Raw genomic sequence first — 18,227 nt, 5'->3', positions numbered from 1 at the left:
AGAGTCTTACCTAACTGGTACTCCTTTATATCCTTGTTTGCGTCCAATAGGTGTTTGCGTAGAGTGGTGGTGCTGCAGGTCTTGGGTTCATTCATGGCTGTGATGGCGGCTGTGATGGCGTCCTCCAAGGTGTTGCCCTTTAGCAGGACCTTGTTACCGGTACGCCTCAGCTGCAACAGTCGGATAGAAACATTTGTCCTTATTTATTTCTCCTTATTGCCCTTCACCAAATCAGTTTTTTATGCTGGCAGTAAGATTATCATCACCTTGTTTACTGGCACCTGACAGACACTTTGGGTTTTCCCCTAGCTTTAATGTTCTATAGGGATTATTATCTTTATCTCGCAATATCTAAAAATTCTACTGAAATAGTACAACACAACTATGATGCCCGAGCTGGCAAGGCAGCTTTATGTGTGTAGCACATTTCAGCAGGGCAATTCAAAGTAAACATTAAAAAAAGGTTACTTATCTTCTTTCCCTACCCACACAATGCACATGATCGTCATACACAATTCACACATGAACACAAAAGTTGCAGTGCAGCATAAGAAATGAACAATTATTTACATGCGATTTGTCTGATCGGTGCATGTATTTTAGTGAATCAAGGTTCAATTCAATTTTACTTATATAGCGCCAAATCACAAGTTATCTCCCAGCGCTTTCCCAGGCCTAGACCGTACTCTGTGATGTTATTTACAGAAACCTAACAAGTTACACACAAGATGTAATCTTTTCATGGCAAAAATACAACTAACATCACACATCCAACTACTGCTAGGGCAGCATCAAAGAGACAGATCTTCAGCCTCGATTTCAAAGAACAGAGTTGCAGCGGACCTGCAGTTTTCCAGGAGTTTGTTCCAGATATGTGGAGCATAAAAACTCAACGTTTACAATCCCTGATGGGTATTCTTTATGAAAGATATAGATTTCAACCGGAGGGAATTGCGTAGGATGTTTGTCGGCTTCTTGAGCAGTGTTGCCGATGCAAACACCGGTTTGAATTATGTTTTTATATTTGTTATTTGCTCTCCCGATCGCTTCTCACCGCCAGGGTTGTAACTGAAATAAAAGGCTAAAGCAACGACAGTTTATGGAAAGGACAAGCGTAATTATGGTCAGATATTGTGCCTGACTGATGGGGACATGATATTGATTGTGTATATTAACAGATAATATTGAGTGAGAAGAGAACTTAACATAACAAAAGCCATTGGGGCTCATGAAAAACACCACAGCATTGTCCAGTTTATGTGCCACTGGTCATTTTAAATAAAAATTAAAAAAGACAGATGCAACTCATTTTGGAACACAAATTAATAAAGAGATTTACCTGGAAAGTCCCCGTGGCTCCTTTCCCAGTGATCTGCTTCAGATGTCCTTTCTCTACTGCCTTCACCAGGGCCGTCTTCAGGACGTCTGGCCTGAGGACGAACCAGAGTCAGTAAATCATTAGTATATTGAATAACCCAAGCTGGTAAATAAACATACACGCAGCAACTGCTGAGCAACTAAAATCCAGTGTGGCTGTGTATAGTTGAAGGTGAATCCTGTAAAATCATCTTTATCCCATTATGGCAGTTTCTACATTTTTATGTTGTTTCATTTTACATTTAAGCTTGTTTGAGCGAGCATCAACAGCCCATTTGGGACTGCAGGACCTTTCCCCAGGGACTAGCAACCTTATAGAGGAACTCATTGCGTTAAGACCCCAGGGACCTGTGTCTCAATTAAGTTCCAAGGACATTTTACCCCCCCGAAAGTACCTGCCTGGGGTAGCACTTTCTGAAAGTACAGGCCCCTGTTGGGTGGAATTTGCAGGACACCTTTTAGAAGCTGGTTTGTTTACTCAGCGTTGGTCCAATTAAAACTGGAAACGTCAAAGACTTAAAAGAAATAACTGAAGATTCAACAATGAAAACAATTGTTAGTTGGAGCCCTGATCGTCTGTTACATAAAGCAACGTTCAACAGAAAAACAATGCTCCGTACCAGTTCTCGATGTTGAAGTTGGGGAAGTGCTGCTCCAGGTATTTCTTGATCAGGTTGTAGGAGGCCTCTTTGGGCTCACAGAGTCGAGTGATGATGAGAGGAAGAGCATCTCCCAGACACTCAGTCTTCTGAGCAGCCTTCTACAACACATCCGTTGACAGACATGACGATTACAACCAAACACACCCCAGTGGCATAGGAAAGAAAAACTGCCGACACGTCGTCATTAACGTAGGGATTAGATGTGTGAGCTACGGTGTTCTCCTACAAAAAAAAGGTGTTCCGCTGCCAAGCACAACCTCGGCCTTACAGATCACGTTGGACATTAATGAATCTACGCTGCAGTCCAAACTATAATGACAGGATTAAAACTCTACTTATGGCTTACATTTTGGGAAATACACTTATGTGCTTTCTTGCCAAAATTTCAATAGACCTTTTTTGTGGCAGACATGTCATAGTCGGAAAAGCACCGGTGTGTTCAAAACCATCAGTGATGGCTGCATTCCACTAAGGAGAGGCCCTGGTGTTGTGCATGCTGACTCACTGAAACTCACTGGGACACTTGCTGGAATTAAGCCATTGTTAACCCTTGTTAACAGTGTCTTCCCATCAAAATTTTAAATTTTGATGGGAAGACAACACAGTGTTTTTAACGTTCTTACGTTTTTGTTGCTGTGTTTCAATGTTTGTCACTTTATTAACTTTAGTTTTACAGTTATTTTTGGAATTTATGGTCAAAAAACCTCATTTATATGAAATTCTACCTAATGCTTGAGTTAGAAAAGCAACTGCTGTGAAAAAGGTCCATACCACTGGAAACAGGGCTGTGTCCAAGAGTAACAAATACCTAGCACCTGTAAAGCTAACAAACAGGTTTTCTCTAATTCATTTAATCTATTCATACAGTATATAAACACAACAGTTACTGGAGCTCATGCCAGGCAGCCAGCAGAGAATCCAGGAAGTTGCAGCTCCCTGCCAGGAAATAGTCCGGTCCATAGCTATTTTACCTCCCTTTACTTCTGAGCTCGGTTGTAACATACCTTAGAAGAAGTGGCCTGCTTCCCAATGGTGAATGTTCCTGAAAGCCCTTTACCCTTTAGCTGTGGGAGACGGAGAAAAACAAACCAACAACAACAACAACAACAACAAGAGTGAGCAAACCGGCCACAGACACATTTTAACAAACATCTGTAACATAAATCCACCATTGGCTAACACAGCTTTGGATTTCTGTGCTGTGTATAGAAGGCCAGTCTCTAACAATGCTGGACTCAAATATTCCACTAGTCGTGTGTTGGCCGTTTTTAATTTCGAGATTTAGAGTTGTGTTTCCCCCCCTTAATACTGTAGAATAACGGAACCCTTAAAGAAAATGAAACTTTAATTAAACCAAACACGTGTTGCAGCGCAGTGTTTCCAGTCTTTACTGCGGGAATCCACACAGATCCTCTAGTGTCCGTTACACCACTCGTTCTACTGTGGCGCAGCAGCCTAGTGTCGTTTTCAGGAAGATGTGTGAAGGTAAACACAGTGTAAGGCTGTGCATTTACTGGGGAAGTTTACACTTCCATAACATCTGCCAAACCAGTTTATTTATGTCCCATGAAATACAGTACAGCCATTTGATAATGTCTGTGTTGAACACGTATGTTTCTTCGCACAGATTTAACCCTTGTGGTGTCTTCCTGTCAAAAAAGTTAAAATTAACACTTTTGATGCTTCTTAATGATTTTTTAACTTTTCGTGAGTTTTTATCCCATTTTCAACACTTTGTCAACACTACGTAACACTAACTTATTAACTTTAGTTTTACAGTTATTTTGGGAATTTATGGTGAATAAACCTCATTTTATAGGAAATTATACCTAATGTTTGAGTTAGAAAAGCAGAAATTAGGAATAATTTCGACTAAAATTAAGGGAATCGATGTTGATGGATAATCAGACTGGAATATGTCAACTTTTACTCAATACTATTTCAACAACACTTCCATTTGTTTTTCAAATGCTATAAAATTGAATAAGACGCCCCAAAATTAATGAAAGAAGAGATTTGTACTTGGCAAAGAGCGTTGGGTGGAATCAATCATGTTATTTTGGGGAATTAAAAAGAACACTGATATAGGAAAACGGGTCAGTTTGACCCGAGGACAACGTGAGGGTTAAGATAATGCTGTTATGTATGTTGTTTGCATGGAGGAATTATAAAAGAATAAAAAAAGATGTTCTCCCCGTAAATTCCCATTCTTTACCTGTTTGATGGTGCCTTTCTCCAAATGTTTCTTCATTGCTTTCTTGATGAGAAACTTCTTCTTGTCGAGCTCCATCCCCGGGTATTTTTTCAGAATATATTTCATGACGGACTGGTATGAAACCCCAGACTTGTCATTACAAGACTGTAAGGAGAGGGGACAAAGCAAACACACGTTTTTCCTCTTTTTTTTTGTTTAACAAAAAGGAAGAAAAAAAAATAAAACCACACGTCACTGACTGCATTGATGAACGATGGATTGACAGTGTTTGCACACACCGTAATAGCTTCGATGAGGATATTATCCACTTTGTTCTGAGTGCCTGCAAAGTTGGTAACGGGAAGCTTTTTGCTGGCAGCGACGCTAGCCCACGCCGGAATCGTCCGTTTCACCTTCTTGACTTTGGCTCTCTCGTACTTGTAGCCGTCCTTCAACCTGCCACCAACAGAGGAGGAGCAAAACAGGTTGAGTGAAGGGGCTCGTTTCTTTAGAAGCGATATTTCACTGTGACCGTTACCACCCTTATCTTTATCCCATCCTCACCTTAGTAGGAGAACATAGCAGTGTGTTGCACACTGTCCCGCCGCGCAGTCCTTGCATTTGTCACTTTGTCCATTTGTCACCGACGGGAGAGACAAAATTAAGTTTGAGAACATCTGTCTTAATGATCACCATGGCAATTGGGCCCTACCTGAAGTGCTATGCTAGGGTACTACGTGCTTTGTCAAGGTCAGGGAGAAGAAAGGGAGGAGAAATTATGAGTTATTAATGTGGGAAGCCAGGTTAAATGTCACTAATCTCTCATCACATACAGCTAAATATGAGGTTTTTCCACTTTTTTTCTTAGAATGTCCAAGAACCGGTACATAATTTTGAGGAATGGACAAAAGCTAAATCAGGATTTTTCACTCGTTTTCTTAGACTGTAAAATGTAGTTTTGGGGAATGGTCTAAATAAAAGATAATTTTTTATGAAGACCAATTTCTCCATGAGGCTTTAGAAATGTACAATTTGATCACCTACAGAAAAAAATGCAGGGTTTTTCAAACATTCGGAACCTATTTTGCTTAATTTATTATTTAATAAGTGGGCAAAAAAAAGGTTTGGATTCTGCATGTTTGGTCATGCATTATTCTGAATGGATATAGCTTGCAGTAGGTAACGCTGCCGCCTTCTTTGAGCTTTCAGATGTAGACTGAGCTGGTAACAAATCGTCAGACTTGCATGACGCTTCCGTCCTCTCCTCCTGGACTCCTCCGAGACTGACGGACAAAGGGGCCGAGACATTTGTCTGTTATGAATGTGGCTGTGACAGGTCACATCCTTTGGAAATGCAACACTGCAACCATAAGAGGAGCAGTCTGCTGTTATCCAGCAGAGGCAAGGATAATATAAACAGATAAAAGTGCTATCAAAGTGAAATATCGCAGTGTTCAGCGTTGCACACTAGCTCTCTGGTGAAACTCACTCTTTCTTCCCCGTCCCTTCTCCGTCCTTCTCCACCGCCGCGTCATCGGCCTTCTCTCCGTTCTCTGTGGGCTCCGAGTCGCCCGGGGCCTCCCCCGTGGCCTCGCCCGGGGCCTCGCCCTCCTCGCCTTCGGCTGCCGTGGCTGAAGATGCGGCCGGCTCCTCGTCCGCGGAGGGCGACTCCTCCGAGGACGCTTCAGGCTCTGTAGGAATGAAACTATTTAAATTAAGAGCAAAACAATATGGAATAACACTGAGAATATCACAAATTTAGCTTTTTGTTTTTTTTGTAGTCTGCTTTGGGAAATTATCAGAAAAGAATTTAAGCAATTTATCAAGAGAGCCACAGCAGGAGCATTATGGACTGCAAAATACCGGCCTCTCTTCAAACTATCACTATCTAAAAACATTAAAAACTTAAACCAGCAAATACGTATGTCTGACTATTTTAGAAATACATGTTGGGTAATAATGTTAGCACCCACAAACAAAGGTTTGCAACCCATTGTGGGTCAGGACACTGATGTAGAGATGGAAAGGAAACAAGGGATAGACACGCAACAGACAGAACATGGTGTGTTTATGTGGCTGTATTTTCTCTTAAAAACACATGGACTAAAGGTTGGTGGGACTGCTGCAGTCGTGCAGGATTGTTGCCACTTTCCAGCATGTCATTAAGTCTTGTTTTGGCTGATTTCCATACTTCGGAGCACTATTCAGCCTCGCAACTGCTGACTGGCCATATTTGATTAGTTGAGCACGTACTCTAGCATTACTAAATACCAATGTTTGGGATTTTTATAGCAAAATATTAGGGTAGGGAGATATGGAGGAAATTAAATATCACAATATTTTTGACCAGCTACCTCAATATTGATACTGCAACAATGTTGTAGCGTTGACTATCGGTGCTTTCATAAAATATTTACACAATGAGGTTTTTGATAAATAATCATCAGTACTGTAGATATAAGGGAAATAACAGAACAGTAACAACAGTCTGGTAAGTTCAGAAAATTACATCACTTTAGTGCAGCCTTTAAAACCAGTTATGCCATATTACAATATCCAAAATGGGTGGGGGGAAAAAATTGATCTTTTATTATATGTGTTGGTCAGTTTGTCCCATTTTGCAGCAATAAAATTGAAGTGATATGAACAAACAATAAAAATCTTTTTAGATAAAACAGATGTTGACAAAGTTTCCTTTTGGGGACGTCATTTGAAATTACAAGTTGGAAAAAAGGTTTTAAATTGCAATATATATATATCGCAGAATATTGCAATATGTTTAAAATTGCATAATGTTATATCGGGGCATAAATATCGTGACGATATCGTATCGGGAGGCGTCTGGTGATTCCCACACCTACTCATGTCACAATGTATTACCCAACTCTAGGCTTATGGCTTAAATATACAACCCCCCCACCCCCCCTTAAGGGCTTAATGCAATTAATGACTGACCCTACTTTCTCCTCAAACACATGGTGTTACCCAATTCTAATTTAAGTGCATGTATGAGTGTCTGTCTCTAACCAACACCTGTTCCATTTATTTATTTATTCATCATTCTCTATTTCAGAGCTGTTCATATTGTAATATGACACAATACTATATATTCCAGCATCCTTTGCACTGTGCTCCACATTTAAAATAATAGCCATCATAATTTACTCCTGCATACTTTGCACTCTTCATTACACTATTGCCTCAACCTGTCTAAATTGTTTCTGTTTGGAGTGTGTATGTATGTATGTATGTATGTATGTATGTATGTATGTATGTATGTATGTATGTATGTATGTATATATTTGTATGTGTAAGCACATTGTAAGCAATGGTGATCCAAAGCAAAATTCCTCATCTGTGTCCTCATACCTGGCAAATAAAGCTGATTCTGAAGCAGCAAAATAATTGGAGCATTTGATTGTTTTAATTATCACATCTAGAGACTTGTTCACGTGATGACAGGTTGTGAACCAAACTTTGCATGGCCACAACCCCGCTCCAGACTCAAGACTAGGTGTCTGTAATGAGTGGGCCTACTGAGCCCAGTTCTATCTGTGTCCGTGCCGACGACCCCAGCCTCACCTTTCTCTGCTGCAGCGGAGGGGGCCTTCTCCGGGGTTGGAGTCGCTGCTGCTCGGCGTATCGGCATCACACGAGATTAACCTGGACGAGGAACATGATAAACACGTAGCCGAACACCAGGAAAGCCCATTAGCACACACCGCTGGCTCGAGGCCCATTCTGCGTACGTGCGTGATGAACACGGTGCCTGTGTCAAGCCCACTTCATTCATTGAGGCCCATTATCTCTAAACGGAAGAAAAGGTGCTCTTGGGTTTCACAAAACGAAACCACTCTCATGGCGCTGCACTGCTCTCTGGATAACCCGCCAGTCTTCGCCAACACATTCCCATCATTTTCACACGAGCCGGAAAAATGAGTTGCCAGAAAATTTCGGGGAATATCGCCATTTTGTCCATTGGTTTAGCTACACACACAGTGATGGCGTCGCACAAGGCAGATAAAATTCATTCCAGTTGCATGGCGTAAAAACCACAGGCTTATGTATTTCCACTATCGCATCCGTGCAACTTCACATTGAGCGAATAACTTATCATACTGCAAATCAAACTTACCTTTTACTTGGGGAGAAAAAGTGAGATACTTTGGAGTAAATTTCTGCACGAGCCTTTCTTTATTTAGATTTCTGTTTACGAGCCCCGCCCCATTACGACCGTTGGTCACGTCGCAGCGTCACGAGACGTCGTAGGATTCCCACTGTCATGGCCGCCGACACAACAATGCCTCCAAGGAAACCGCACAAGCACGATATTGAGGTTTTATGTCCATATTTTTGAGATAACGTGATGTATTCTACCGTACAGGTCCCTCAATCTAAACACAGCGGTAACCTAACGAACACAAATCCATTATTATGGTACAAACATTCAAAAACAGCACAGAGGTTTTGAAAATGTCTCTGGAAAATTCACGGGAGCGGTAGTCTAACGCTAACAAAGGTTCAATTAAAAAGGAACGTACCTACTCTTATTCAGTAACAGTATTAGTTAACGTTACACACTAAGCGTAAATTCTAGACTGAAGATATCTGTCATCTCCATTTAAGTGCATGTATAGGTACTGAGCATGTGTGTGTAGTTCAGGCCTGTGTGTAATAGAGTGTAAATTGTAATTTCCCATTGTGGGACTAACAAAAAAACATTAATTTTAAGAGATTACAAACATTTTAGCTTTCTGGTAATGAAAATACACAGAATGGTCATTTATCCAATACTTGTGCTCTTAATCATACCCATGCTGTATCATAACTAAGAATTATTTTCATGTCAATGTCATATGCCTGTTATTTTCTCAGTTTGGTCTATATCACAATTAAGTATTTTTACTTCCTCAAATTGCTTATTTTGTTTAACAGTCGTAAACCCCAAAGATACAATGACTAACCATGAAGACAGCATCAAATACTCACTATTAAGAAGTTCCAAGTCTCCATGTTCACATTGGGTGGCGTTAATACTTTGGGTAATCCCAAAAAAAGTGAACTGCAACAAATTGACCACAATGAAATACATCTCATTTGGATCTATACACAAAAATGTAAAAAAAAAAACTGTGGTCGAATACAAGCAAGAAATGAACTGCTGCACCTATTTCAAAGCCAGGGCACACATTTTTAGTTATTTTATAACACGCGTTGATGCTTTACTGGCTCCGTGGAACAAATGAGTGACTCCGGCTGCTCTTCCTGGGACGTCATACAGCTCTTCTTCTGAGGAGGCCAAGTCGTCCAAAATGGGAGGGGGACACACACACCACACACACACAACACACACACACACACACACACACACACACACACACACACACACACACACACACACACACACACACACACACACACACACACACACACACACACACACACACACACACCACACACACACACTAAATCTGGCGACCCACATCTACAAACAACCACCATCAAAAGAACAAATCAATCAATTCTTTTTAAATACCTTTTTTGTCTTTAATATATTTACAAGCTTTAATCTGCTCTGTAGGTCGGAAGAAGTACAAGCATTTCATGTTCAGCGAACCTGGCCATTTGCTTTTTGATGTTGCATTTTTGCTTGTTTCATCTGAATGGATCCAGTTTGTCCTGTGGACCGGCCTGCATCCCTTCTTGAATGCATGCCTCTACCTCTCGTGAGGCATATGTACATATCGACGTAGAGCAAGCCAAGGCTGAGAGAAACACTTCCTGGTTATTAGGAGATAACCTTTGACCTCCACACGGACAACGTTAATAGTTTCTGTGCATCCATTTCTTTTTTATCTCTGCTTCCCCTTCATCCCAAAATTATTTTGTTTTACCCTGTTTTAAACCAAACAGTGTGGAATCCAGGGAGGCAATTCTTTTTTTTTTTTTTTTTTTACAATTATTATTTTGTTATTATAATTAATTATATTGTTATTTCTGTTGTTCTCATTTGTGAGCATCTGCAAATGTTAAATAAGTTTCGTATTTGCAGTCCTTAAAAAAATAATAAATTAAAGAGTCCAGAACCTATGTATCTTTAAGTCTCTTTTTAAAAAGTAACAAAACAAAAGTAAGTTAAAATTTAAAACAAAAATATTTTCTATGTATAATACAGGTATTTAGTGCTTCTGCCGTTGGAATCCAAACTCAAAATGGCGGCGTGTTTCAGAATCGTACCGCAGACAAAAATTCCACCCGTAAAACATGTCGTCCTGCCCATACACCCATTTTGAATGTGTGTCCCGCTGTGAGGATGCAGTTCTACTACGCCGTGTCCCCCGGGTGTCTCCCTCGTCAATTATCTTCCGACTCCTCCTCCGCCTCCCGCAGCCAGGTGAAGAAGGCCGTGACGGACTTAAGGGCCACACCCTTACCCTGCTGCTCGGCAGCGTCTTTGCTCGTCTCCCACCTGTAGAAGGCGTCCTCCGAGATGACGTCCTCGTCGTACAGACAGTCGAAGAACATCCGGAGAAGATCTGGAAGGCAGAGACACATCGGTCACCTGGGGCCTTTTAAAACAACTTTCTGCTATAGCAAGCCTCCAGCCACGTGGATTCCAGTTAGTTCAAAGGGTCCAGTGGGGGCATCATGGTGGTGAAGATGCCCCCCCTCTTTGAGGAAATGCCCTTTGTGAGGAGGTGTGGACAACTGTTTTACATCTGAGAGCTTCCAAACAAGTACATTCCCCTTGTGTTTCACAAGGGCCCCAGCGGCGAAGGCCCTAATGAAACTGAAGGACTTCCTTTCCTTTCTTCTGGCAAATGAATTGCCTTTTTGAGAAGCTTAACAGACTCAAAAACTCACCAAAAATTGGCGGTTACAGCAACTCGGGTGAAAATGTTTTAATTTAATTTTAATTAATCCCAAAATCCAGCAATCCATTTCTGTGCGCCTATTAGTATTAATAGGCGCACAGAAATGGATTGCTAGCAGCACCTACAAATTTTTTAAAATGGAGCCCCTGCAGTACATTTAATGTAGTTTCATGAAACATATGTACACGTATGTTGCGTCAAGATGTACAAAAAAGCTCATTGAAGCCATACCCTAAACCCAACAGGAACTCCACCATTTTGAACTGAATGTTCAAAATTAATGTGATTTTGAAGTTTGAAACACTTTTCGTGATAGGGCATGGCCGTGGTGGGGCGGCCATTTTGTGCGTTTCGCCATCGAAACAGGAAGTGGGTGTAACTTGAGTGTATGTTGTCCAATTGGAGGACATATAAAGGTTGATATTTACTCAAAGTCATAACGCATAGGAGGAGTTAGTCATGCTTTTACTAACTCCTCCTAGAGATTTCATCAGATCGACTTCAAATTTGGTCTGTGTCATCTAAAGACCTTATAGATGAAAAGTTATTGAAAGCAAAACTTTTTGCCCAACGGTGTGGGCGTGGCGGCCATTTCTAGCATTTAACGATGAACGAAGAAGCGTACGTTTTCCAATTTGGCCAAAATTTCTCACGACTGCCAAGGGTCCAGGCCTGTGGACATTTATAGGCAAAAATTGACTTTTGGGCATAGAGCCCCCCCGCTGGCAAGAGGAAATCAGCTTTATATGACGATTTGCATGAAACTTATGTTTGGTTTACATGTGATACTGATAAATATTTTAACCACGCCCCTTTCATAACATCTGAACCGTTTAAGGTAGAGTCTTGTGTGAGGTATCACTGAACTCAGCAGACAGTTTCTTTTTGATAGGTGATGTTTGACCCGCCCCCGATGCATAAACCACGCCCCTTTTAATACCTTTTGACCTGTTTAATGTATACCCTTGTGTGAGGTATCGTTGAACTCAGCAGAGGCTTCCTTTTTTATTGGTAAAGGTTTACCCCGACCCCTATGCTTTGGCCACGCCAAGTCATTAAGAACAAATTCTTATTTACAATGGTGGCTTGAACACTACTGTGCAGACTCTGGCTCCAAAATTACAAGATGGCTGCGCCTGTCTCCAGGATATTTTCTATGGATAAGTCTATGGATGGCAGTCAGCCTGTGGTGCTCAAAGTGCCAAAAAGCTCCACAGCAATGTGGAAACTATCATACAATTCACTGGTTCATAGTGTATGAACTACACTGCAGACTGAACTCTACTGACAGTGACCAACCGAGGGACAGCTGACTCATATGAACGGGTCCGGGGGGGGGGTTGAAGATGGGAACAGCAGTAAACTACTGTTTCCATGGTCAATCTAATCTGCCAAATTAGAAATGCATGTTCTTTTATGCCTTTTCTAATGTTGTTGAAAGAAAATTGAACAATGATTAGTTAGAATTATCAGAATTTTTAATCCAATATGAACGAGAAGTCCTTTAAATTCCAGAAAAAAAATGTAAATTTGAGCATTTAAAATTGGGCAAACTCCATCTGCTGATAAAGTTTATGTGACATGATCGATAGCTTCAGAGGAGATGCTAAATGGACCTTGTGGTGAGACTAGATTGTCTACAATAATATTGCTTACAACATGGTGCACACACAGACACACACACACACTTTAATCTTCTCTGATGAAACTAAGAAAAAGAAGGTGTGAAGGAAAAATTAATCTTAGTTTCATTAGGAGGAGGTATGAGGAGTAAACTAAGATGTAACACTTACTCGGAGGCTGATCGAGGGCGACGATCAGCGCCTGAAGTGCATAAAGTGCTTGCAGCTGTCGCTCAGTGTCTGAGTTAAGGTACTTGAGTAATACAGGCAATCTCCTCTGGATGATGGCCGTGTCCACTCGACAGTTAGTGTTATCATCTGTTGGGTAAAGCAGGAGGCAGAGTGAGTGCACGCTGAGCCGCTTCGCTCAGAGTGTGGCGGAGGAAATAGTGCAATCAGCAGTGCGGTTTTTGCAGAATAGACGGGTTTCTCCTGCAGGTGGTGGAGTGCTTACCTTTCACAGCTGCCTTACACACAGCTGTCATCAAAGCCCTCAGGAAGGGAGACGAGCTCATCTGAGATTCATCCAGGTTTGCCTGGGAAATGGTGCAGAGGAGGACAGACACACATGGCTCAACACATCTCAGCAGTTATGCTAGGAAAGAACAGCAATCACCGTTTAGGAAGAATCCAAAAACACTATAAATATTACAGGTTGCAAATTTAAACTGAGCTGTGCCACAGCTCTACAAGTCATAAATAACAGACTGCCTTGATTTTGAACCACTAGCTGGCAGAGTTTGATGGGTTTTTGTCTCTGAGAAGTGTGTGCTAACTCAAGCTCATACCTCTACCCAGTCAAAGATCTGCTCGTCGCTGGCCATGTCCTCCAGGAGAAGTCTCTCCAGCTGCTGGCTCAGCTTCTCAGGAGACAACATCTTTTTGGACAGAGGCGCCTCAGGACTGGAGTCGCCCAACAGAACAAACTGTAGTTTCTGTTGGTATGAAGACGAGAGGACGTCGATATGATGGGGAAGTGACAAATGAGAGAGATGATGAAATAGAAAGAGGAAGAGGAAGGTTGGATGAGGGGGTGGGAGTAAAATGGGCTTTTTGTGAACTTCTTGTGTCACATAAGAATCGAGAAGGCCAGTGAATGGTGACCGAGTCTTCCTATCATTTTGATCATTCTTGAGGCCTTTATTACCAACCTGTTGTGAGATGAAAGCCTGGACGTCCTCTCCCTCTGGCAGGAAGTCGGCCCAGTTGAGGCCAGATTCCCTCCATAAAGAACCCACAGTCCTATGGCTCTGTGGAGACAAGAAGATACAACACTGCACCTCTCTTCTCAGAAATATCTTATTTCTCTCTGTCTGGTTTCCAGGAAAAGCCAAATGAGCCAAAATTGGCTAATTATTAGTCAAAATAACCATGCCAGTGATTTGACTAATGTAGTTAATAAACAATCAAATCCATTGTAGTGCAACAATAAAAGTGTTTTTTTATTTGACCATAATATCACAACATAACTGATCCTTAACGTTGATAAACATTTAAAAGGAACTATTAACTATGTACACCCCTAACTACAATGAACCTATTGATAATACTAATCCACTGGCTTTAGAATGAGCAGGTAACATAATTAGACAAGTGAAGATTTAAGTGGTGCTTACCATTTGTTTGCATAGTATGTGCAGTACTTCAGAAATTAAGATCCCAGCTCTTCCCACAGGAAGCAACGGTTTGCTTAATTCACTGTGGAGAACAATTGGAGAGGACACACATTAAATGCAAGTCTGCCAAACTGTTTTCCTTTACACAGAAGAATGAAAATAAAACAACACAATAGGACACTTGAGACAATTTCCTGTGCAGCCGTAAATTCACGCCGAAGATGTCTCCAAGTATATTAAAATGTCTAAAATTAATCTTGGAAACTAGTACAGGGAAGAGAATCCAAACTAGAAAAATGTGGCCCAAAGGACGACCACCATTTAATTTTTTTCTTCAGGGAAAATATTGATAAAAATGGTGTATTGTGGTGGTAAACTGAAAGCTGTGCACACACAAAGCTAATTTACACAGTAGGCCACACACTGGTCTTTTTTTCCTGAGTACACACTAGGGCTGGGATATATATATATACATATATAAAAAATATATCAATATATTTTAAATTTGATATGTAATTAGATCATATCGCATACACTGATATAGTTCAAATTTGCGCTGTGATCCTTGCTCCAAGCAAGCTGCTGACCCGGAGCTCTCTGCCCTGCTCCCAGCGACCCGGGCACAGAGGGGGGGAGGGGCAGGAACAGCCACTCAGCCAGTCTTCAACAAACATGGAACTGCAAGCTGCCGAAGCCCCAGGCGCAAGGCATCGACAACCCGAAAAAGCTCCGGCCCTGAAACAAAGCTCACCGCAAACTACATTTTTCCGCCGTGTGCCTTATGAAAAGATAATAAGTGACACGCGGTGTACTATAACTAAAGCGGCGTCCTATCACATTGCTAAAGATATGGTCCCTGTTGAAACTGTGGAACAAGTCGGATTAAAAAGCTACTGTAAACTATGGACCTGGGATAGGAGCTTTCCACTCGCAATTACTTTGCACGAGAAGCCCTGCCACTAATGTAGACTGAAGTCAGGCGGAGCCTTGCTGGCCGTCCCCCATTTTGCGTTGACCAGCGATACGTGGTCGAGCAGGACGTGTGAGCCTTACGTGAGCGTGACAGTTCACTTCATTCAAGACTGGGAGCTGAAAACAGCGTGTCTCCAAACACGTTATTTCCCCCGGGATCACACCGGTGAGCACATAGCTGAGGCCCAGCAGGACGCGACTGCAAGCTGGAAACTCCAAGAAAAGCATCCGGTTGCTATAACAACTGACAGCGGGAGCAACATCGTCAAAGCGGCTGAGCTGAACGAGTGGCTGAGGACGCGGTGCTCCGGTCACAGAATACACATGGCTATTGGTGAGTGCAGTGTTTTAAGGAGTATTCAGATATTTTACTTTGAACTAAAACCCATTAAAATGTTAGTTTTTCCTTATTTTCCTTTGTGTGTCTGTCTGCAACTTTATGATTTTTGCTGCTGTCTTGAACAGCTGTTTATTATTTATCCTTTTGATTTTGCAGCTGTTCTCTGAAATTGCTGGTTTCAATAATGTGACATGTTATATTTGACTTTGACTTAACATTTGCTCTCACTTTGCGGAAAAAATATCGGGATATATATCTATCGATATTCAGCCTAAATATATCGGGATATGACTTTTGGTCCATATCGCCCAGCACTATTACACACTAGGGCTGCCCAATATGAGGAAAATATCAATGTTCGATTATTTTGACTGATATTAGAGGGAATTATCATTTTTGTATTGTTAGTCTCATTTTTATTTAAAAGTAGTAACATTAAAAAATGTTTAAAATCCATGAAATGATTATAGTGTGATTTGTTAGAGAGCTCTGTAACAAACCGACTTTTCCTTTAGTCTGTAGGATACAAGCAGCACCACAATATCTAATTCAGAACGGTCTGACACATATTCTGCTTTTAACAAATAATCCTTGTGCTTGTGCACCCCCCCTCCGCTATTTGGATACACTAGTCCATATGCAATTTCAATAAAATTGCGATTAATTGTGCAGCCCTAGTAAACCAAATTTGACTCCATGTTTTTTTTTTCATTATATTGACTGTCTACTGTATGCACAATTGCACATTCTCAACTCAAATTTTGCTGCTCTTATTTTCTTCATTGTATGTGCCTTCTTGTTTTTACTTTTTATATTGTTTACTTGAATGTTATGTTTGTCTGTGGACCTAATTGTTAAAATATGTCTTGTCTACACCGTGGGATAGAGAGAAACGTAATTTCGATCGCTTTGTATGTCTTGACATGTGAAGAAATTGACAATAAAGCAGACTTTGACTTTGACTTGTGAGTATATTTTCTCCTTGAATATCAAGTGAATGTCCTCCATACCTGAAGAGCTCTCTCATAGAGAAGCCCCCTTCCTTCAGCACAGGGCTGAGCAGCTCAGCCAGGTACAGCCAGATGTGGGGGATGTCGATGGCCATGTCGTCCGCTTGTTCCAGCGTGTCTGCAAACCTGAGGAAACGAGACCCAGTGGTGGTTTGGAAGCAAAACTATTATATCCTGCTCCTGTGGTCTAGAAGGTGACAGCCAGACTCATACCAGAATAGACATGTATGAAGCACAAAGCTGCTCAAGTACATAAGTTACTGTATTTAAGCACCAACAATATTTAGCTTTACACCCAAATTAAGTTTTAATTATGTCGATCATGAACCATAAAATCCCTCCAACAAGAAAAATAATAATTTCCTCTTTAATTGTTCGATCTTTGCCAATATTTCTACTTCTACCCGACGTCATTTCAAGTCTTCCTTTTTGAGTTTCCTCCATGTTTACTCGGTAATCACGTCATTTTTTCATCAAGCTGAAAACTGGATTCCTATCGTCACTTAACAGACACATTACATTACTTAGACAGTTTGAAATTTTTGTTTCAAAATGACAGATTTGTTAAAATATTCTATATGATAATATTAGCTGGACAATTTTAACTTGGCTAGATTAATCTACATTTGATTGTTCTTTACAACTACGAATACATGAGGTTCCAGGGACCCAAAGTCCGAACAGCTAGGAGATGACCAATTAAACGGTCAACAAAGGCCTAAGCAGGTCGCAGGAGCAACAATACAAAAACCTAGATCCGAGGTGAGAAGTTTGTTATTAGAAGAGATGCTTGAACTACATTAAAAGGTGGCTAATAAGCCTTTGGCCATAAGAATATTTGCAGTTTAAGAAGTGATGATGAACACAGAGGGAATGAAAACAAAAGGTGGCAATGAAGACATGGTGATGCAGCGGACTGTAAGTCACACTGGCCGGAGAGACACCAGGAAACTAAAATGAACTGGATACGGAACACAAGGCGTTATCAAAATAGGAAGTATGAACTCTGGAGAACTTTACAATGATATTTTAGGTAGATCTGTGGATAACACAGCAACAATTAATGGGGATCCCAATAAACAATAAACCACAAACTCCTTGGAGGAGGACATTTTGGAATAAGAAAATGTGTTTCAATCAATATTCACATTTTATGGGAACACAGCCGTCACAATAACTAAAAGCAGGCACATATAAAAAAAAGACTAACTATACAAAAAGTTGACAATTGGCTCCTTGTCCATTTAACTGCTTGATTATTAGGCTGAGTGCATTATAAAGTACGTGAACTGACCCTTTGTAGAAGTGGTCTCTGGACAGGATGTCCTGCTGCAGCAGCTGGAAGAAGAGCTGGCCCATGTGGTCCCGGGTTATCTGACTGCGCTCCAGGGTGGACTCCACCCCGACACGCACAAAGATGTGCCGCTGAGAGCCCAAGTCCAGCTCGTCTACACACTGAACGGCCTCCTGCAGAAAACAAGGAAATATGTTCAAGAAGGGGAACTTAAACACTACATATATCTGAATGAAATTAGCACTATTGGTGAAAAATATTCGTG

The 18,227-nt window shown here is 41.1% G+C and overlaps 3 protein-coding genes across 16 annotated transcripts in view; all 3 read right to left on the bottom strand.

Annotated features, from left to right (window-relative positions):
* sh2d5 (SH2 domain containing 5) overlaps positions 1-6,117 on the bottom strand; it is a gene marked incomplete at its 3' end in the record, with an annotated part of 18,904 nt that extends 12,787 nt beyond the window's left edge. The window contains 1 exon segment of the mRNA XM_032514237.1: positions 6,113-6,117.
* hp1bp3 (heterochromatin protein 1, binding protein 3) overlaps positions 1-8,617 on the bottom strand; it is an 11,831-nt gene extending 3,214 nt beyond the window's left edge. Inside the window, exons 1-10 of one of the 2 annotated variants that reach the window (XM_032514232.1) lie at positions 8,369-8,617; positions 7,816-7,896; positions 5,723-5,924; positions 4,798-4,860; positions 4,533-4,689; positions 4,255-4,398; positions 3,044-3,103; positions 1,998-2,137; positions 1,340-1,430; positions 11-170 (exon numbers count right to left, since the gene is read on the bottom strand). In XM_032514232.1, the coding sequence (XP_032370123.1) occupies positions 11-170; positions 1,340-1,430; positions 1,998-2,137; positions 3,044-3,103; positions 4,255-4,398; positions 4,533-4,689; positions 4,798-4,860; positions 5,723-5,924; positions 7,816-7,882 (1,084 nt within the window). In that variant the 5' untranslated portion in view covers positions 7,883-7,896; positions 8,369-8,617. The remainder of the gene's footprint in view (positions 1-10; positions 171-1,339; positions 1,431-1,997; positions 2,138-3,043; positions 3,104-4,254; positions 4,399-4,532; positions 4,690-4,797; positions 4,861-5,722; positions 5,925-7,815; positions 7,897-8,368) is intronic. The other variant, XM_032514233.1, reaches the window with a different exon arrangement.
* A 1,460-nt stretch (positions 8,618-10,077) lies between these two features.
* Positions 10,078-18,227, bottom strand: part of eif4g3a (eukaryotic translation initiation factor 4 gamma, 3a) — a 54,495-nt gene continuing 46,345 nt past the window's right edge. For all 13 annotated transcript variants that reach the window (XM_032514220.1, XM_032514219.1, XM_032514221.1 and 10 more), the window contains 8 exons: positions 17,963-18,135; positions 16,669-16,794; positions 14,347-14,428; positions 13,882-13,980; positions 13,519-13,665; positions 13,185-13,266; positions 12,902-13,048; positions 10,078-10,769 (listed from right to left, as the gene is read on the bottom strand). In XM_032514220.1, the coding sequence (XP_032370111.1) occupies positions 10,588-10,769; positions 12,902-13,048; positions 13,185-13,266; positions 13,519-13,665; positions 13,882-13,980; positions 14,347-14,428; positions 16,669-16,794; positions 17,963-18,135 (1,038 nt within the window). In that variant the 3' untranslated portion in view covers positions 10,078-10,587. The remainder of the gene's footprint in view (positions 10,770-12,901; positions 13,049-13,184; positions 13,267-13,518; positions 13,666-13,881; positions 13,981-14,346; positions 14,429-16,668; positions 16,795-17,962; positions 18,136-18,227) is intronic.

This window comes from Etheostoma spectabile, chromosome 4 (assembly GCF_008692095.1).
Source record: "Etheostoma spectabile isolate EspeVRDwgs_2016 chromosome 4, UIUC_Espe_1.0, whole genome shotgun sequence".
Taxonomy (NCBI): domain Eukaryota; kingdom Metazoa; phylum Chordata; class Actinopteri; order Perciformes; family Percidae; genus Etheostoma; species Etheostoma spectabile.
This window is presented reverse-complemented; position numbering and strand designations above follow the sequence as displayed.